General features: G+C 37.6%; 1 protein-coding gene across 2 annotated transcripts in view; it reads right to left on the bottom strand.

The window, feature by feature from the left end:
* LOC149067502 (protein kinase C, brain isozyme-like) overlaps positions 1 to 22,511 on the bottom strand; it is a 143,458-nt gene that overhangs the window by 18,566 nt on the left and 102,381 nt on the right. For both annotated transcript variants that reach the window (XM_089252734.1, XM_089252733.1), the window contains exons 6-15: positions 21,192 to 21,348; positions 19,556 to 19,787; positions 18,089 to 18,229; positions 17,099 to 17,272; positions 15,760 to 15,851; positions 13,055 to 13,117; positions 8,821 to 8,959; positions 2,743 to 2,823; positions 1,753 to 1,860; positions 1,460 to 1,600 (exon numbers count right to left, since the gene is read on the bottom strand). In XM_089252734.1, coding sequence (XP_089108860.1) covers positions 1,460 to 1,600; positions 1,753 to 1,860; positions 2,743 to 2,823; positions 8,821 to 8,959; positions 13,055 to 13,117; positions 15,760 to 15,851; positions 17,099 to 17,272; positions 18,089 to 18,229; positions 19,556 to 19,787; positions 21,192 to 21,348 — 1,328 coding nt within the window. The remainder of the gene's footprint in view (positions 1 to 1,459; positions 1,601 to 1,752; positions 1,861 to 2,742; positions 2,824 to 8,820; positions 8,960 to 13,054; positions 13,118 to 15,759; positions 15,852 to 17,098; positions 17,273 to 18,088; positions 18,230 to 19,555; positions 19,788 to 21,191; positions 21,349 to 22,511) is intronic.

Below are 22,511 nucleotides of genomic sequence, written 5' to 3'. Positions count from 1 at the left end.
AAGGCGCAAATGCGAGCCGATCTCCCCGTTAAAAAGTCTCGCCACAGAGAGCAACAGTCCTACAACGGTAAATCATTCAACCATAACACTTCACTCATAGTTAGTAAAACTGGGGGCAGATGACAGCACTACACATAACAAGCATTACACAGAAACAAACTTTACGCCAGGTTGCACTACACGTACACGCACATTCCCGCATGTACAGATTCGTTGGGGGGTTCCGCGGGGGGGAGGGGTGCATGTGTGGTGTAGCAGTAGTAGGTAGGGGCTCGGGGATCCATGATGTTCTTAAGTCAGCCACCTCGTTGGGCAATTTGCCTGTTGTGGCGTTGTATTTGTATTTGTATTAAGAAAATTCTACACAAATCAGACCTTGTTTTACTTGACCAAGTTGTTAAACAACAAATTTCCCAAAAACAGTCTAAGTTTAGAAAAGTGTTTCCCCACCCCACCCCACCTTTTCTTTGATAGTTTAATGCCCCTTTTTGGAATGTCGAGCTTGAGTGCATCGAAAATGTAAACCACTCGATACCGATTATGGATCAGGATGCACCATTCAAAATCTGAATCTTTTTATCGTCATTAATAGTATCGGGAAATACAAATTGTAATACGTTGATGAAAATTCCCTCAACAGCATAAGAATGATGAGCAAAATTTGGGAAACAATTTCATAACGGATGATCATGAACTGTTTCCGTAAATCAGGCTTTGAACATGGTCAAAATATTCTGCAATGATGCTGAGATTCTAGAATAGTGGAATAATGTAGTAGAGCTCAGATAAATTATATTATAACAATAAATTATTACAACTTTGGAAACAGTTTCGTAACCGATGATGAAATTTTAATGACTGATAATTATTATCCTATGAGAATGTTGATGATTAAACTGCAATTTGTAGTCAGTTTACGGATTCAGGATAGATCAATTGGGTAATTCGAACATTTTTTCCGGTGACTTTAGATTTCGAATTAACCAAGTTCGATCGTATTTAGGTACCAGCCACAAATTTCTTAGGAGCTGATCATGGTTTTTGGTCAAGGAAAAAAAACCCGCCCTAAATAATGGTTTTTTTCCCTACTTTTCTGGGATTTCATAACCCTTCCCATGTTAAAAGACGTACTCTAATGAGGTGAGAAAATCTTGTGTGTCTTCCCTAGACTCCATTCTACAATTGCATTTAGAAAATTTGAGGCACCGATACCGATTTTCCATCAGTCATTGCGATCTGACGCCTGGGATTTGTCAATCCCTGCTCTAGAGCAGCGTTTTCCGCCTATGCTTAACCCTTTCCCAACTAGTCATAATACTTATCGTGAACTTTCGTTTTGGAATTATGATCGATTATATAATGTACGCTGCGAAAATGAAATATAGAAACTACGAAAATATGGACACACATTTGAAAGAGGGAGAGAGAGAGATGAGGTTGAAAATGAAAGGATACTTACTATTCTAGGCTTGAATGGTGGTTGGACTTCCTTATTCTCGATTTTGACCCAAGATATTCTTCGGAAAAATGGATGAATGCGAACGTCTTCTTCTCCCTTTGATCCGCATCCTAATCGTTTGTCGGGATTTTTCGTCAGAAGCTGTGGAAAGCACGAGATTATAATCGAATCATTCGAGATTCGATGACGACGAAATTATACCAAAAGACAATATTCGCTAAATTTAATTTCAAATTCAAATCGGAAAGACACAATTGGAAAATGATTATTCACGTGGGATATGAAATTCTTACCCCTTTGCAAGCTTCTTTCGCTTCTTTCGATAGAGATTTCGGATAAGAGACGTTTTGATCTGTGATTGATGCGAAGAGTTCCTCCTCATCTTCTCCGTCAAAAGGAGGCTGTGGATTTACGAAACAATTATTCAGAGAAACACTCGATGGGAAAGAACGAACATCATAAACAGTTTTAGTCAGCAGGACCGCTCCTTAACAGACGCGGGGCTCGGTGCGAAAACAATAGCGCGGATTTTTTCTCAAAATTGCTTATCAGACACATTGGCTTCTATTTGCGCTGCAAACTTTTCGAGATGTAACATAAAGTAATATTTCGTTACAAAAGCGGGCCGCGAGCCTTATTCCCAGACTGGAACAGTTATTGAAACCAGAGTGGTATCATCGGATTTGTGTTAACACACACACAAGATCTGCCTTCAGACACAATAAACACTATATTCTGAAAACTTCCTGAGATATGAGTGTTTAAATGATTTCGTTACGCAACTGTTTGCGAATGCACCCAGTATCGTCAGATGATTTAAAAAACGTATTTACCTCAAAAGCAACATTTTGCGAGAACCGGAATTAGTTTCGGAATCAGTGACTATCCTAAAATAATTGATTGAAAAAGAAAGACAAGATCCCCAAGTTAAGAAATTCCAGGATTTGACAAATATATGCAGCAAATTAAATATCTTCAAAGCGGCCTTCATTTCTTAATCTATTTGTATATTTGTTCACAACCATTCAATGTAAAGGTGCGTAAAACGAGTAGAATATATTTTTATAGCATCAATTGTATTATTTAGTACATACAGCAGTTACCAACACCACGTTTACTATAAATGATTATAATTTGAATACATTCGATAAATCGATTAATCAATCGATTTTAATCTATTAAAAAATTTGTTTAACCAGTTAAAAATTTTAATCGGTTCTCAGCCACTAGTAATAATAATGCATACGTAAATGGAATTCTGATGGAAACAAACTTATAATTACCTGTCCTACTAGCATTTCATAAAGAAGAACCCCATAAGCCCACCAGTCAACACTCTTTCCGTAGGGTTGATATAAGATGATCTGAAGAGGAGGAAAAATATTGAATTAAAACCTATGTATATATATAAACTTGTGTATGTAAAATGTCTGTCTAAAACTCTATGTTAAAATATCTGCATCTAAAAACCTATGTTAAAATGTATTTATATCTAAAAATGTCTAAAAATCTGTTAAAATAATGAATTATTTGCATAAAAATGGCATAATTCTTATCACCTGTCTTAAATAAAAATTATGCTTACATAAATCATTATTAGTGATTCCCAAAAAGTGTGTGTGTGTGTGCGCGAGTAATTATCAAAACAAAATTATCGTATCAGCCGGTATGCCGGTAATGCCTGTATTGTACAGTATGCCAGGAAATTCGAGTCACCGATTATGGAAAATTTTTAAATTTCTTTATTCTGAAAATCCATTGAATTAGCTGAATGTATATTGTAATCCTTGTTAAAACACGCCTTTACTGGCATGGGGGAATGCACCAGAACCCACCATTCAAAAAACCGGTGTCCCTCGAGTTTCATGGCATGCCGGCTAATGAGACTTTCCGGACAGGGATACAACAAAAAAACCGGCGACTTGACCGCAGCAAAAAACTGCTACCGCAGGGAGTCCCCCATCGAGGGGTTAGCGCACCAACCTCTCGATGAGTATAAAAAACAAGCCTGCCGTTCGGAATCGGCAATAAATTGTAGGTCTCGGTTTAATTAGCCCTCGTGTGCAGAAAATGACCGTGGTGTGACAAAAATGATCTAAATGATCCGGCTAATGAGGAGGAAAACGGTAATTCGAAAGTAGTTATTTCGACAAAGGTGAGGTGAAAAGGGTGTCTATAGTATAGCAGCTTGCTATCGGACGGGGGACACTGCTGTATTTTCAAATTATAAGTTCTATTCTTAAGGGCGCCGAGAATTCGGAAAGTTTAAAAAAAAACTATCTATGAGGAGCTTATATTATATTTATATAATAAATAATATAATATATTTTTAAAAAATATATATAATATATTATTTTTTCAAAAAGGAACATTTCTACTTTTTTTCCTGAATACACTTTTGGAAGGGTTTATCAATCTTTGGGATAAGTTCTGTCAGATTATGCAACTGGGATTATTCAAAAGGGAATATTTTTGGTAGAAATTACAATGTAAAGTTAGTCGTTTTTATCATAACGGGTCTCTCAATAACGGACACCCATGGGACGAAAATTTTGTCCGATAACGATAGTAAGATAAGTTAATTGATAGCAAGATACATTCAGTTCCGTCGATGCAATTCAAAATTGTGTCCGTCAGTGGAGGTGTCCGTGAACGGGAGCGTCCGTTATGGGAGGTTCCACTGTAGAATGATAGTGATTCTTATGTTAATGACGAGAGGGCAGTAATGGTACCTTCCTGGTGACTGGCATCAACAAGTGCCGTAGGAATTTCCAATTTTTCAGACTTGACCAGTTCGACCATGATCAATAAGTAACATTTCCACTAATTTTTGTACAAAACGGAACATATCCAAATTTCAAATGTGGATAACTCTCTTGAATGTTAATCAAGAAACATAGTATTCAAACATTCTTCTATATGCTACTTTTTTGGTTATTTTCTACTTTTGTATAGCAAAACCTTTACTTTTACCTTTATAAATGTAACTTTTAAAAACGTATTCCTATGGAGTACGAGTATTTTTATTTCTACCGCAAACTTAGCAAAAGTGGAAATGTTCCTTCTTGAAAATAAGCTTCTCATATATAGATATTTCAATAATGAAATGTTATGCATGAATTACTGTACGCATAAGAACGAGTTATTTATACCAGTGTTTTTCAACCGCTCGTCTGCGGACCGGTCCGGAATTCGCAAATTTTGACCAATTCACGTTGCCTGTACATAATTTTAGATTTAATGAAATATTATACCGTCTCTCTTTATACTGGTTTTATAATGTCTGTCTTAACCGTAAGTAAATTTGTGAATTATTTCTAGCATTTACTTATTTTTCGTCTGTCCCCAAATTATTTTATTTATTATTTGCCGTTTGGAATCAGAAATAAATTGTACGTCCCAGTCTGATTAGCCCTCGTGTGCAAAAAATGACCGTGGTGCGACAAAAATGATCAAATGAATGATAAACAATTTGAGGAAACTATTAAAAATAATACGATTGAATAATCGACGTTTGGTTGTACCCAAAATTCCAAAACGAACACGGCTATACGCGTTTCGGAACTATATGAAGTTCCTTCATCAGTAGCAGAAACAAAGTAGAAAGAAAAACATTGAAAAAACTTTCAAGAGTCAAATTTTTGAATTTGACTCTTGTCTACAACAGCTAGTAACTCCCGCTATAAGGAGTTTTTTCAATATTTTTCTTTCTTCTTTGTTTCTGCTAATGATGAAGGAACTTCATATAGTTCCGAAACGCGTATAGACGTGTTCGTTTTGGAATTTTGGGTACTCCCAAATGTCGATTATTCAATCGTATTATCAAACCCAAACGGTAATTCATTTCTATATTAAAAATAAATAAGTAGGATAAATAATTTGCGGACCGGCAAAAAATGAGTAAATATGAGAAATAATTCGCAGACCTACTTACAGTTAATATAGAAATAAAAACGAACATAGAGACGGTATTTAATTAAATCTAAAACTGAGCGACGATATGAATAATTTGGTCGAAATGATTTGTGGACCGGAAAGAAATCCCCACGGACCGGCGCTGCTCTGCAGATCTGCGATTGATTTTTGTGCTTTTTTTCATTCCCCAGCTCATTTTTTGCCGGTCTGCCAATTATTCCTCCCACTTATCTGAAGCTCCTCCCGCTTTTCTGCTAGTCTGAAAACTATTCCTCCTACTTATCTAGTTTTTACGGTCCGCAAATTATTCCTGGGACTTCAGTTTTTGCCAGTAAGCAAATTATCCTACTTATTTATTTTTTGCTCGTCCGCAAATTATTCCTCCTATTTATTCATTTTTTGCCGGTCCCGCAAATTATATTCCTCACCTTAAGTAAAATTTGTTTTAAACTTTTATCAAAGGTAATGTTTCAGTCCATAAATTTAGTTTGTTATTTTCTGTTGCATACAGTTCATATTCATTTAAAAAAACATCCGTAAACTATGATGTGCGTGAATTTTGAAACACCGTGTATAACGTTCACAAAAATAATGGAGAATAATGATTTGAAAATTAAAGTAGATAAATTCAACATGGATTGTTTCTCGAGTTTATCAAGGGCTTTTTAAATTATTTGAAAATTTAAAAAATCGCACGAAGCAGCGTTTCTCAACCTATGGTCCTCAATGTCAAAGAGACATAGTTGGTTTTCGAACGCGCTGATGAATGGCCGCGCTTGTTGAGAGAGGAAAGTCTTTTATATTTATTTACTATGTAGTCCTGCCGTATACATTTTAAATAAAATATATTTTCATAAAAAGATGTCATCACTCCTTCCTGCCATCCACCACCTATAGATAACTCAGTTCTAACTGAATGAGAAATTACTCAACTGTTGTCATTGATATTAGTCAGGGCTGAAAAAATTCCAAGGCGCCAGGTCACATAACGACTAAAAAGTTATTATTGGAGCATAATTTTTTTTTGTGTAGTTACTACATTGCAGTCTGAAAGCAGCACAAAATGTTTGGAATTTATAGCAGCATATATCTGCTAACAGGAAAAAGAATGCCCTGGAAAAGTCAAAAGAAGCATTATTTTGGACCTGTTTGTTCGGGTAAAAAAATTTTCGGCGCCTAGATTTTTTAGCGATTTGTCCAGCCCTGATATTGGTAATATCCAAATGGGTTCAAATAAAAATTCTATATTCATACTTGGGTTTATCATACCTCCTAAGTACGGGATATCACTAATTGTAGTCAAAAAATGCATTTATGACAAATTTGCTAATCTTCTATATATATAAAATTGATTTTCTGTGTGTGTGTCTGTGTGTGTGTGTGTGTGTGTATGTTCTCTATACAAATCTACAATTTTAGATCGATCGTCGCCAAATTTTGCATATATACCAAATGGGACCCGACTTGAACGATAGGCTACTTTAAAATTTCGTCAGACCAGGGCAAATGCCCCAAATGGGCAAAAAACTGTCCGGCAACAATGGTTTTTGGGCCTCAACAATCACTTTCCGAACGTTTACTTTGGTTACCGTGGTTCCCTAGCAATGCGTTTCAGACGTGTATATGCCTTTACAACGGTTTGTCACTTCTTTAATCCTGTTAATATATGTATAATAGTTTATGCCTTTATAATGGTTTGCCACATTTTCAATATACTCTCAGTAATGAGGCTTTTTGAATAGACGTCATAATCATCATCAGCATCGCTTTGAGAGTCAGGAAAAGGGTGATCCTCATAGAAATCAGTGCTAAAATTGTCGATTTTACTGTAGAAATGCGGAAATTAGTGGGTTTTTCCGCCCCATCAATAATTTTAAAAATTGTATTGAATTCTCGATTTTTGAAATATTCAGTTCGCTTAGAGATATACGAAGCCCAGGGGATTAAATATGAAGTAATTAGCCAAACCTATACTTTTGAGTTGGATATTCGAGCAATATCATTGATTTCATTTATATCTTCTCAAGTATGAAAATTAATGTCTCCATATTGTCTCTTTTGATATTTATTTGCATAAATTCATGTGGGTTAGGATATTTTAAAATTAGTTATGAGCCCGTGAAAAGTGCATCGAAAAAATTCCACAGCTTTAACTAAAGATTTTTGGAAGCTGGAGCAACAGATGGATAACTTGAAGTTCAGGGGGGGGGGGGGATCGAAATACCTAGCGCCCCTTAAAAAAAGAAAAATATATATTCATTTCTACGTTTCTGTGTAAATCTAGATTTGTTTATTTCATGAGTCGCGCAGGTCGCCATATTGGTTAACTTGGACACGGTTTGTATGTCCCTCAAGAAAAAGAGAGGGAGATATCACGTGATCCAAAAAAGCCTCATTGAAGAAAACCCGGGCAGCGCCGGGTATTATAGCTAGTTACTGATAAAATGGGTGAAAGGAAATAAATGGCTGATACAAATTGCAGTAAACAAAATTTATTTGACGAAAAAATAAAAACGTTCAAATGAACGATGATCATATTTCATTGAGAAAAATAATTGGTACTGGGATCTCAAATACGGTAAAATATGGAACGTCACCAATTGTCATCAGAAACGTTTCCATAAGTCAGCAAAATCCCCAATTGTAGTTAAAATCACTGAAAAATTGAAGGGGAAAAACGCTGAACTTGACAAATATGTGAGATGAATATTTGTGTATATATAGTGCCATAATTATCATAGTAAGTTATGAAAACGCTGTTTGTATTTACGATTTCAGTAAAAATTACAAATTCAAATAAGCATCATTGAAAAAACAGGATAAATGTATAACAAAAATTCAAAACAATTAAAAATAAAGGAATGTCTCCTTATACGGGACACAAGGGGCCCCACGAATTGTTTCGGACATTTTAATGGTCCTTGGGTCAAGAAAGGTTGAGAAACGCTGGCATAAAGAATATATGTTTCCATTGAGAATTTATTTGCGTGCGCTGTGGTGGTCGAGTGGTTATAGTGCCGGACTCGTGATGCGAGGATCCGGGTTCGAACCCCACAGTGGTGGTCGGCTGAAGTTGGTTTTCTGTGGTTCCCAACTTCAAGTCGCAAATGCGAGCCGATCTCCCCGTTAAAAAGTCTCGCCACAGAGAGCAACAGTCCTACAACGGTAAATCATTCAACCATAACACTTCACTCATAGTTAGTAAAACTGGGGGCAGATGACAGCACTACACATAACAAGCATTACACAGAAACAAACTTTACGTCAGGTTGCACTACACGTACACGCACATTCCCGCATGTACCGATTCGTTGGGGGGGGGGGTGTAGCAGTAGTAGGTAGGGCTCGGGGATCCATGATGTTCTTAAGTCAGCCACCTCGTTGGGCAATTTGCCTGTTGTGGCGTTGTATTTGTGTAAAGCTAAGATGTTATCAAATCAAATTACCTCCGGCGCAATGTAATCGGGAGTGCCGCAAAACGTCTTGGTGTACTTGTTACCAAATATATTCTCCTTGCACATGCCGAAATCTGCGATTTTGATATGACCATCTTGATCTAAGAGAACATTGTCTAGTTTCAGATCCCTAAAAAAATAATAATTAACAATTAGTTGAAATAACAAAGTCAAGTGAGGAAAGAGGCATTAAATGTATTCATACGTACACATTATAGACCAGGGGTACACAACCTCCGGCCTGCGAGCCAAACGAGAGGATTCCACCCGGCCCGCGAAAGGTGTTACGGTAGAAAAATATTAGTGCACACAACATAATATTAACTGTTGCAACGCACCATATTTTCTTCATGAAAATTCGGGAAATCGATTAAATTTTGGAGAGGAGCGAAATTACTTTTCAAGATTATTTTTTCGGACAACACATCAGTATATACCGCACATAGTTTTTATTATACTACATCCATGAAATATCATTGAATGCCTGCTGCCACGTGTGATATAAAATACACAACTGTTATAATTCTTTGATTAAAATTGGATATCGGTTTTGCACTTACAGGCAGCAATAAAAAAGGCAATATGGTGTGATATTACTAAATACTTTATAATATTAGTTTAATTATCAAGTTTGCCTCGGACTCTTAACAGTTGCTGTCTGTGCACTGTAAAATAACATTAGCAAAACCGCAAAAAGCAGTCGTTCTTGGCCTTATGTAATTTTGTGCTCGACAAGGAAGACAGAAACAAATTCATACCCTTTCGATTAGAAAAACCGAAAACCGTAATTGATGAAACGGGGTTCCAATGGATAGTTATAATCCATCAAACCCCCTTCATCATGACTCTGCCAATTCCAAAAGGGTTTGACTAACGTTATTTTACAGTACGTGAACAGCAACTGTTAAAATTCTGAGGCAAACTTAATAATTAAACTAATATATTATTGCTTATAAAGTATTTAGTAATATCACACCATATTGTTTTTTTAGTGTGGAACATAAATGAAAAAACATTTCATCAATTTCAATCAAAGAATTATAGCATTTTTGTTTTTTATATGATAGGTGGCAGTAGGCATTCCAGTTCAATGATATTTCTTACATGTAATATAATAAATACTGTATATTACTGCAGTGTTGTCCGAAAAAATAACGTGGAAGAGTAATTTCATTCCTCTCCAAAATTTTAAGACGTAGATTTATAAAAAGATAAGTTCTTTTTAAAACTAAAACAAAGAAATAACTCTATTTATATAAAAAAAAACTAAAATTTGAAGGAGTATTTTCATTCCTGAATGAAATTTGGAGGGTTCAAATCAAATTTTGATGCGTGAATCACGCATCTATATGGGTATTGGCGAACACAGTTTTACTGTATAGTTATTTTCAATTTTTCTAGAAAGCATATTTTTTCCTGGTAAAATATTTTATCTTTACCCGTAATATGGGTAATGGACAAAAGTTGATAAGAAAGGTGCTCTTTTTTTCATGGCGAATAACTTTACAAAATATGGACATATAAAGACTGCGAATGACTGAGAATGCTTCCACTTACACAGAATTTTTTTGCAGGAAAAAAATTGCCCATGTTGTTTGAGGTAACACATTATTTTGTCATTTTGGCACAGATATCAAAATTCTGTGTGAAAAGAAACAATAGGTCTCTGCGGGGGAAATGAAAGAGACTGTTGCCCCACCCCATCAGGAAAAAAGATCCCCGGTACCACCGAAATAAAAACTTTCGTTTAGCTCAGCAGGAATTGGTAAGCAGGTTGGTGTTTAGCATTTTTTATATTTCATAGATAGCAACAGGGGTCCCCAAAGTAACGATATTATTCATCATTTACGCACTCACAATATGCCAGAGAAAGCGAATGAAGTAGGGTCGGCAGAAATTCCTAAACTTCGACATGAGGTCGTATGCGTACGCATCTTTGGCTATGTTCCTTACATATGTTTTCAACAGATGGTGCCACTACACCAACAATGAACAACAATTGTTTTCCAACCAAAACAGAACCGCTTTTAATGTCTGCATTTTTATAGCTTTTCACAGAAGTGTATTTATTAACTATCAGACATTCAATGTTATTTCACCCATTTGGTTTATTTCTGAATTGAAGAAGGAAAAGATTGCCCGATTCTTTAATGAATTACCACAGTGCCATCTCAACGCATGAGCTCGCTCAACGATAACCGGATAAGAATAAAGCGGAACTTTAAGGTTACGGAACACTAGTTGGAAACCCATCGATTAGTGAGCTGTTTCAAGTATAGATCATATTTATGAAATAACTTGTGAGTAATGTAGATTTTTTCTAACCGAAAAAAAAATGCACGTTAACGATATCAATACGATTCATTGTTTTTTCTAATGCGATGTTATCGATTATTTCTTCATTTTTGGTATGTAGAAATCGATGAACACGTGACATGTGAAATTGTTATTAATGATATGCGCAATTGTCAGCCTTGTAGAATTTACATAGAATTTAATTCATCATCTAAAAATGAATCTTTTTCTTTGCTGACCTTTCTGAAATGGATTAGGGAGAGAAAACGAGCGCGTCGATTATTACGCATAATTAAACTGAACTTGTTTGACAAGAATTTTTTTTCTTTCGCTCACCCCATTGTATAGAACGTGAGAGGAATATACTTTCACACATCTATACACATCTACTTGCTTTACCGGTAAAATAAAATACACTGCTTTCCAAAAGTTGAGCAAGTGGTGGAAAATTTGAACATAACTCCAAAAGATTTACTTCGCTTGTTCCAGAATTTCACAGTTCTAATAATTAAGTAATATTTTCTTAGTAAAATTCTTACTCATTCTTGAACATGATAAAAAAAAAATGAGTGTATTTTGATTTTTATTTTCACTATTTGAGTGATTAATTCCCAGTTGCATCTGAAGAAAAAAAGAAGGTTGCATATATTACGGTAAATGTGATAAATCGGGTTATTATGCATAACTGCCGAACATTTTGAAAAGTGGTAAATTCTGAATGCCACACTGCTGAGTTGTAAGATATAATCCAAATTCTCAATGGCTAAATGTAATGTACAGTGGTATGTGTCCGGTCTTCAAAAGTCAAAGGTGTCTTGACGGATTGTGGTCGACTTTTACGAATTCTAAAGTTGTTTTTCGAATAATTTCTTTCATTTGGAACGTGTGAGCAAATAATTCTGGAAAATTATTTCTATCAATAAAACTCTCGAAATAGTTTTTTTTTTCATTTATTCTGAAAATATTTGTTTTTCAATTATTCTGAAAATATTTGTTTTTCAATTATTCTGAAAATATTTCTTTCACTAATTCTGAAATTATTCTTTTATTAACTACGATTTTGTATCAATTCTGAAATTAGTTCCTTCAGCACTTCTGAAATCATTTGCGCCACTAAATATGAAGTTATTTCTTTTTTTCACAAATTCTGAAATTATGAGTCCCTGGTATGACGGCTTTGACGATATCACATGTTCTGTGTTAATGGTAGTGGAAAAGCGGGTTTCATCGAACACAATTCTATTTCGTCGTCTTTCAATGATTTTTAGCTATTTCCTAAATATGGACAGTGGGCCACGACGAAAACCTCTGAGGGCCACATTTGGCCCGCCTATAAAAGACCTATACGTATCTATTAAAGACCCGCTGCTTTGACCCAAAATAAACGCTCTGAATATAATCCAAACATAAAATAACATGTCCTGATTCACCGATGCATCATCGCGGAGCTGAAACCGCTGAAGCTATAAATATGAAATTTTGTGAGTAGTTTTATTCCATGACGTAAAGACTCATTAAGAAGGGTTTTTTTTTTTAAATTCGACCCCTAAGGGGGGTCATAAGAGGGTTCAAATGTAAAATAGAGAAAATCACACCGAGCCGAAACCACTAAAGCTACCAACATAAAATTTAGTAAATAGTTTTATTTTATGATCGAAACACTCATTAGGGGGAAATCATCGCCGAGTAATTTTCAGATTACCAAATCCACGCTGTGAATCCGCAGATTTGGGTGTTTTCATATGATGCCTCAATTTCGTATATTTAATTGATATTAGCACACTGCAGCGACTTGTTTCGTATAAGTTTCACCCAAGAAAGATCACGAACGCCCTTTCTATTTGCAAATTCACTCAACTTTTCGAAAACCAAACTAAGATAATGATCATACATGAGCATTTAAAAAATGTATCAGGTATCCATACTGTACCTGTAGATTATGCCTCGATTGTGAAGAAAAAACAAACCGATGGCTATTTCTGCTGCATAAAACCTATATGCAAATAATAGGGGGGGGGGGGGAAAGCATTAAATTCAAAACCAAAAAGTGTTTATAAAATTTTAAATTTTTGTCATTTAAATTTATATTCAGTTATTCAAAATCAGGGATTTCCAAACAGTGCAGTGAGATATAGCAGAGACAAAATTATCGGGATCAATCGGAATCGTGTGAGGAAAATTCATCGACAGAGTGACAGTAGTGAGTGAGAGGATTAGCAGGTGACTGAGTGTCGAGTGAGAGGATTAGCAGGTGACTGAGTGTCGAGTGAGTGAGAGGATTAGCAGGTGACTGAGTGTCGAGTGAGTGAGAGGATTAGCAGGTGACTGAGTGTCGAGTGAGTGAGAGGATTAGCAGGTGACTGAGTGTCGAGTGAGTGAGAGGATTAGCAGGTGACTGAGTGTCGAGTGAGTGAGAGGATTAGCAGGTGACTGAGTGTCGAGTGAGTGAGAGGATTAGCAGGTGACTGAGTGTCGAGTGAGTGAGCAGTTGAGTAAATGAGCGATGTGTGAGAGTAGGTGAGCGAGTCAACGAGCAGGTCCCTCGCTCACCCTTCTCGCAGTACCCCCCCTCAGTCACTCATATGGTCACCCGGTCACTCACTCACTCATTCACTAGCTTATTCGTTAGCTCATTCGGTCTGTCACTTGCTCACATTCACTTGATCATTCACGCACTGGTGGTGAACTGTGTTGCCGGTGAATTTCCCCCATCATTGAATTTTCCTATCTATAAATTGCGCGGCGTTGAATTGCCGCCGGTGAATTTTCGGTGAGTAGAAATTTGGGCAAACTGATGACTGTGATAGCTATATATATAGGGGTGATTCAAGTATAGTGGATCCCGCTTATAATGTTTTTCAAAAATCGTGAGGAAAAAACGTTGTAAGTGGTACAACGCTTTAAACGGAAAAATATGAATGAGAATTTGTTAGAGTTAGGACCATGAAAAGAAGTCGTACTAAGCGGGAAAACGTTGTAAGTGGGAATGTTATCAGCAAGACCGACTGTATTACGCCAGCATCGGGGGGGGGGGGGTTCGGAATTTGCTGACTTTTGATGACAGGGGGGGGGGGTTTAAGGATGCTTACGTCATCAACCACCCTTTATGAAAACATGCAATATTCAATGGTATCTTTATTTTCAATCTTTTTTTAGGAATACCAAATACAAGTAAAACCTTTCCCTTGTTTGTGAACACCTGAATTAACATTCCTATGGGTAAGTCCTCCCTCAAACCTTTCTAAGACCTCTGTAAACCGCTCCCACGTCCCGTCTTACTTATAGGGGGTCGGAAAAGTTCAGTGGCATCGGGGCCGGAGGTGCTGCCGAACGCCCACAGAAATTTGTAGAACGGATCCGAGCATTCTCAGAATTGATTCAGAAATCAAAATTTCATACACGAAACTCAAGACGAGCACCCACAGGGTCAAAACACTTCTGACGCCCACTGTCTAAACTAGGGGTTCTCAAACTTTTTCCATTCGCGGCGCCCCTTGCCCTCACAGCGCTTATCCGTAGCTCCCCAGAGCAGGGTATAACAAAGAATCACTTCGAAAAACTTTTCTCAAGGCCGGTGTAACCTGATAAAGGTTGGCGACTCACAGTTCGGCCATACTGCTTTGTTTCCACTCCGCGTATAACACTTCATGCTTTATCCTTGAGTGATTTGCTGGACTCTCGTACATAAATGGACAATACATGCTCTTCTAACGGGGGAAATGGTGGTTCATCGCGGGTATGTATATTGATCTGGGGGCGGAGTGGCTATATTCGCCCTGTCCCTAATGCCAATGATACAGTGTTTTCTTCCGATATTTTGAATTTTTTACAAAAATATTTTTTGCATCAAAATAAATTTTTGATCATCTGGAGGGGGGGGGGCACAGAAGGTTTGAACTTAACTACCAAGATACCCACGTTAATATTCCTTACGGAACCTCTAACGTAAAGGGTATCTGTTGGAAAAGTGACAACACCTTCCCCAGCCCATCAAATCCAACCACCCTACCTGATCATACACGAGAACACTTTTTCAAAGTATATGGGGGGGGGGGGAAATTAAAATATATGTAGTAACCACAAAAAATAATGTAAAAATTAAACATTTGTGGAAGCACAATGCAGCACAGGAGGCTCGCCACCCCTCCCCCAGCGTACACCTCTGCTCTCACTGTGTGTTAAGATGTAGGGGGCAAAGCTGATGACGAAATTTTTTTGACGGGTGTCAATGTTTTGCTGACTTTTGCTGACAAGGGGAGGAGGGGATCAAAAATGGCTAAAAAATCTTTGCTAAAAAAATTTGCTGCCATAATACTTGAATATCCCATACCAGTGATAGCTACGCTACTCGAAGGGGCACCTTTGCTGGAAAAATAAGATGGTAGGTTCTCTCAAATGCTTTTTTTTTCATAAATATTCATTGATTTCTTCCGCCTCAAAAACGGAAAACAACGCCCAGAAATTTCGGGTATGTAAGAATTTAAGAATCTTGCATCTTTTACGCATGTTTGGCAATCGCTGTTTTAAAAATTGTTTACGTGAATTGCCCTTTAAAATATCGAGATTCAACTTGATACTACTGCATTTATCTTCTCATGCAATTTCTCTTTCTCTTTCATGTTTATTTAAACTCACGTGGCAACGGGCTCCTTGAATTTCCCGCATTGTTGAATTTGAAACATGAGATCTCCTCCGTTAATGAACTCCATGACGAAATATAATCTATCCTGCAAAAAAGAAGCAATATATATCGTATTAACTGATTACTACTCATTCTAATCTAAATTTCAAAAGTTTTATATCCCTAGTTTTAAATATTTTAAAATAATTGAACATATTTTAAACATCTAGTCACCGTGATATAATGGTGTGTGCCTAGACTTTTCAATAAATTTTAGTACTATTACACCGCCGCTATGTAAGTACCAAATTATAGGCCAGTGAGTTTTTCTAACGAATCTTGATTTTAGAATACGATTGACTCGGATCATTGATTGAGACCGATACGGCCGTACTCACTGACAGAGTTTAAACTACAGCCGCTGGTGAAAGGATTGGAGATCGAAAAGCGGATTGATTAAATTAAGGATTTTCAACCAATCCGTGTCGATCTCTTATTCTTTTACCAGCGAGTGTAGTTTGAAAGCTGTCGTTGATAGTGAGGTAAAGAATGTATATGCTACGGTAAATGTGTGATATTATAAATCCGGTTATTATATATAAATAAACCGGTTATGTATAATCACCGACCATGTAGGTAGGTTAGATAAAAATTACCCTAAATTTATCACTTTTACCGGTGATTGTGCATAAGGGGGGCCGGGATTACACTATAAAAGTTTTAGAAAATTTCTTTTATAAAACTTGAAAAATGCAACAAATAAGCGTATTGCGAATGTAACCAATAGTTTTGGTTGTTTTTTTTCAAGTTTTGTAAAAGATCTTTTATCAAACTTTTATTGTGTAATGCTGGATTAATACCCAAGCCTCGTTTGTAAATATGATAAATTCTACTAAATTCATCACATACTGGTTATTATGCATAATCGCCATTTCGTACTAGTAAACATGATAAAGCGGCCCCATTTCCGTAACAAGGTTCATTATTTAGATACTGGTGAGCCAGAGTCTGAAAACGAATTTTTACAAGTTTTTGTGGGTATGTAATCAGACCCTCATATAACGAACTCCTTATTTAACGAATTCTACAGTCGAACCCCCGATATACACACTCATTTGGAATTGTTTTTCATGCTTATCAAATTCACCAATTACACTCTAAGGTATTATGCATAATCACTGGTAAAAGCGATAAATTTCAAGTAGGCTATTTATCAAATTAACCAGGTACACTTGGGCATTATGTATAATCACCAGTAAAAGTGATAAATTTATCAAACTTACTAAGGCGATTGGTGATTATGCATAGTAACTGATTTATTACATTTAATGACATATACATTTTGAATGTTACCATGGTTTGGAAGCAGGAATGCAACTGGACGAGGAAAGGAGGTTTGTTGGCGAGGGCCAAGACTCTCTTCTCGATCATGGCACATTCGACGTCATCGTCTTGTATGATGACATCCTTCTTGAGAATCTTGATGGCGTATAATTCGTCGGTTCCCTTTCTCTCTGCTAACATCACCTAAAACAACATGAGAGAACGATTTAAGACCGTTTTTTTCTCTTTTAAGCCGCATATTATAGCTCCTAATACTGTAACATATTTACTGCCTGCTTTTTCCAGGGTCCCATGAAGTCAAAGATTCCATCTATCAAGCAGGGTTCAGAGCGAAATGTGCTCAAAAATCTTCTCGATTTTCTGAGCAAAACTACAAAATTTCCTAACCACACAAACTCAAAAATTTCGCCAACTTTTCCCTGATGTAAATTTTTTCCGCTGATGTAAACTTAAAAATATTTTTCCCTGACCAAAACTAAAAATTCTCCTGATTAAAACTCGAAAATCATCCTGGCTCTCTCTTTCGCTTATGTATATATAAACTCACAATTTCCCCAACCAAAACCCGAAAGCTTCCATGGCTTTCGCTGATCAAAACTAAAATTTCCCTGACCAAAGCTGAAAAATTTCTCTGATTTTCTCTTATGTGAACTAAAAATTTCCCTGACAAAAACTCAAAATTTCTCTGGCCAAAAAAAACTATAAATTTCTCCGACTTTCCCCGATATAAAGTTCCCTATAGGAAATATATATATATATATATATATAGGAAATATGTAGAAATATATAGAATATATATATATATATATATATATATCAGAAATTTCTGCGACTTTCCCTGACCGAAACTGAAAAATTTCTGCGACTTTCCCTGACCGAAACAGAAAAATTTCTGCGACTTTCCCTGACCGAAACTGAAAAATTTCTGACTTTCCCTGACCAAAACTGAAAAATCCCCCCCCCCCAAAGAAAAAGATGAAAAAAAGTGAAGAGGCTTACTTTTCCGAAGCTTCCTTTTCCCAGCACCATCAAGAATTGGAAATCTGAAGCTCTGATGACATCCTGCGTGCCCATGTTATGTGGGAAATCCGTCTCGTTCTCTTCGTAAGATGGCTTCTGCTGTCCGATTGACATTCGACCCTTCATTTACAAAAAAAAGAAGAAGCCATATATAGGAACATATTGATAATATGTGTAATTGACATAATCATACAGCAGAAAAGATGAGCCAAATTTTAAAGGGTCAAAAAATCTTAATTGTGGTAGAAGGACCATGCGATACAATGCACACGCTAACATAAAATAGTCACGTCATGAGCTGAATTTTCGCGCCAATCACCATCGGAATCACTGACACTAGAGCCCGATTAACTCATGTCCACACCTCGAAGTACTTTTTCTATATGTACCTACACTTGTCTTTCTGAAATTCTAACCATTTCATGTTAAATGAAAGATTCAGCTAATAGAAAATGAATTGAAAATGAAAGGGTGGCCTATGTTTTCAGAGCACGCGTTCTTTCAGCGCAATTCTTAGCGCAAAACTGAACAGTCTGGAGATTCTAGGGGGATTATCTTTCCCATCTGCATGTATCAGGACACAAAAATGAGCTGACCAAATCACAAATGGATGGGGACGAACTCAATTTGGTTGAGCCAACACCATATTTAGTAGACTAAAGCTGGTGCTGGTTGCGTACAATTTGAGAGATGCTGAAGATCTTTTTCAGTATGTATACTGAAAAAGATCTTCAGCATCGCTCATCTTCCTGCAGACTCTCATTTATCAAATTTTGAAGCTGTTCATTTTAGATTTCAATCAGTTTTTGTCTTTTTTTATAGCATTCCTTGGTGCTTTGAGAATCTTCTCTTTATTTTGGGCAGAAGCTGGAACGAATAAAATCCATAGAAACCTATGGGAAATCGCGTTTAGGTTAACGAACGTGATTCCGGAACGAATAATCTTCGTTAGCCGAAGTATCACAAAAGATCCTATGGATTGGCTTGAGGTTGGGGGCGATGGGAGAAGAAAATTCCTCTGATGAAGGGGGCGATGGAGCAAAAAGTTTGTGGAATGTCTGGTCTAAAGCAACGTTATCATTGGTTGCGTTTGGCTTGAGCAGAAGTTCCGCTGAGCAACCTAGAGTGAAGGTTTATTAACCAAACAGTGGGACACCTGGTCAGCGTGATAGTAGTTATATTTATCCTTTAAAGACGACAACCGTAGTGTGTCGAAGTTCATTAGAAATTTAATATTTTTCGGTGTATTTACCATTTTCGTTGTTTTCGTTCTGTGTTTGTATCAGGTAAAGGATTATTTGCTCTTCCATACACATGATTGCTTTGAAATTTAAGTATGAATTATTAACGAGTCAAGTCAATGGGCTCCAGGGTCATAAGTTTAGTATTTTAAAAATGCAGAAAATACACATATAATATTATAATCATCATCCTTGTTTTGTTTACTTTGATTTTGTTCTGTAGCTCGGCGATGTCGCTTCCTTCAGCAGGAACGGGAACATTGTAGAACTCGCCTTCCTCGGCCTTCAAGAGCTTGAACCACCCTTCGATGACGGGGCCCTTGATGAGCTCAGACACCCCGAACGACAGAGAGCCCATGAAGTCGTTTCGGGACGTCCTGTCCCAGTCCCAGACCTCGACCAGAAGCCTACGATCTCGATCTTCCGGTTGTAGATCCCTGAAGGGGAAGCAAAAACACACTTCTATTGGGTGAAAAAAATTCAATCAGTTCTTGATTAGTTTGAACATGCAAAACGATTATTTAACTGTAAGCACTACGTTGGGAAAAAAATCGATGTTTCGAGAAGTGCCATCTTAACAACATCGTGGGCATCAGGGAAAAGAAATACTTTGCCCCCCTCCCTCCCGCCAGACTGGGAAACTAGCCACTTATCATCTAGTCACAATCTAGCCTTCTAATGATGTGTAATAATGCTTGTTGTGTGTGTGTGTGTGTGTGTGTGTGTGTGTGTGTGTGTGTTTTTTTTCCTGACAGTTTTTGTTTCTTGATGTGTGGATCTCAGGCCAGATTCATGGAAAAACTTCACCGAAAGTAAAATTCATCGACAGGAGAATTCACTGACAACACAGTTCGCCAGCGAGAGATCAAGTAATGGAGTAGATGAGATAGTCGGTAAATGAGCGAGTGACCGAGGAAGCGAGTGACTAAGTGATTAAGTGATGAATGACTTGGTGAGCTATGAAATGAATGAACAATTAACCGAATGAAAGTAGCCGAGCCAGTCAGCGAGCGAGCGAGTGAACAAGTAATTGAGAAATCGAGGGAGTGACCAACTAAGAGTGAGTAAGCAAGTTAGTGAGTACAAGCGAACAAGTGAATTAATAATTGAACGAGCGAGAAAGCAAGTTTGGTTTGTGAGCAAGCGACTAAGGCCGGTATTACACTATAAAAGTTTGGTAAAATCCCTTTTATGAAACTTGAAAAATCCAACCAATAAAGCTCATAGGTTACGTTCGAGCAAATGCAACTAATAATCTTATTGGTTGAATTTTTCAAATTTTATAAAAGAATTTTTAGAAAACTTTTATAGTGTAATCCCAGCCTAAGTGAGTGTGAACAGAATTTAAACTCGAATATTCACTCACTTTCTCGCACACTCACTGTTACCCTCTTTTGATCACTGACCTCGGTCACTTGCATGCTGATCACTTTCACTCACTTTCTGGCACCGTTATATCGCTCATTTTCTCACTTGCTCATTAGCGCAATTTCTCACTTACTTACTCGCTTACTCGCCCCATTTGTCGACTGACACTCGGTGTCGTTTGCTCACTCTCACTTCTCAATTGTCCATTCACTTGCTCGCTCACCCGTTCACTTACGCACACGCTCTCACTTGCCCGCTCACCCGTTCACTTACGCACACGCTCTCACTTGCTCACTCACTCAGTCTCTCTATGAAGAACTTTCATCAGTGATTTATCCGGACACGCTCGGGGACCATGCCTGAGCTGTGCGTTAAGACGGCCCCTGGTATCAAACACAAATTGATAATATATGGAATAATCATTGCGATGAATAAATAGTGAGATGAAGCGAAATCGGGAAGAATGTACTCACAGGTTGATGGTCTCCATCCACTGAGGGTTGAGATTTGCTTTGATGGTCTTCGTCTTCTTCTTGACTGTGTTCCTTTCCTCAGGTATCAACTTCAACTTGACGTATGGGTCGGACAGTCCATTCGGGTCCATCGGAATCAAATTCTTCGCTTCCCGCACTGAATTAATCAATGGATGAACGTTAATCTCTTGAAAACAATAACTTCTTTAAGCTCATCTAAAAATATCGGCTAAACAATACATGCACGGGCAAAAAACGTGGCCCTCGGATTCATCAGATGTGGCCCGCCGCCTAAAACCTAATTCTTTTTAAATGAACAAAGTGGTACGATTCCGGATCACTTGAAGCTAGGTGCTGATCCAGCAAGATGTGTGGATGGGTGAATCGTGTTAGTTCGTTGGATCGTCCCGTTTTTTACGGGACAACAAACTTCACAATATTATTCGGCTCTTGAGAGGAAGGAGATCGTTTCTATCGCCTTCTTCTTCTCCGTGGATCCATGCCTGAGTGAAGGGCTGATTTAGGGCGATATGTCGGAGAAGTGGCAATTGTGTAGGTACAGTGGATCATCCCGTATTTTACGGAACGGACCCATTGCTCCCATATTATTTTGCTGTTATTAGGGGCGATTGTCCCCACTTCCAACCCCTCACCCCCGCTCAGAGCAGGGGTTTGCAGGACGCAGCCAAAAATCAACAACAAGATCAGTTTCGCGACCCACGGGACTGTTTGTTTTTCAAAATCAATGGAACCAGTGACACAATAAGTGAATTTTTATAACAGGACTGTGGATTTGCACAACTCATAATTGAAGCCCCTGCGAATCAAGTGTTTGGGTCGTGACCCATAGGTTAAGAACCCCTGACTCAGGGACGTCATTTCAACTTTTTCCAGGGGGGGAGGGGGGCAAAGAGCATGTACTAAAGATACGCATATATATATATATATATACAATTATTTGTAGTGTATTTTCAAAAGCCGGGAGGGCCCCCCTAAATGACGGGCCTGCCCTGACTTAAAGAATCTGCGGCATATTTACAGATCGAGTGACCCGCGGCGGCATAATTCTAGAGCACTTAAAGGACCTGCGGCACATAATCAGATCACTTGAGTGGCCCGTGGCATATTTACAGATAACTTGAGTAACCCGCCTCACAGTTGCAGAGCACTTAAGTGGTCCGCGGTGCAGTTCCACATCACTAAATTTATCCACGCCACAGTTTCAGATTACTCAAGCAACGGACGACAGACACATTTACAGCACCACGTTTTCGAACCAGTGAAATGGCTCGCAACATGTTTTGCGAACACAACCAATGA

The sequence above is a fragment of the Pholcus phalangioides genome, unplaced genomic scaffold, assembly GCF_987345545.1.
Source record: "Pholcus phalangioides strain wild (caught in Gottingen) unplaced genomic scaffold, Ppha-v1.0 ptg000030l_1, whole genome shotgun sequence".
NCBI classification, from domain to species: Eukaryota; Metazoa; Arthropoda; class Arachnida; order Araneae; family Pholcidae; genus Pholcus; species Pholcus phalangioides.
This window is presented reverse-complemented; position numbering and strand designations above follow the sequence as displayed.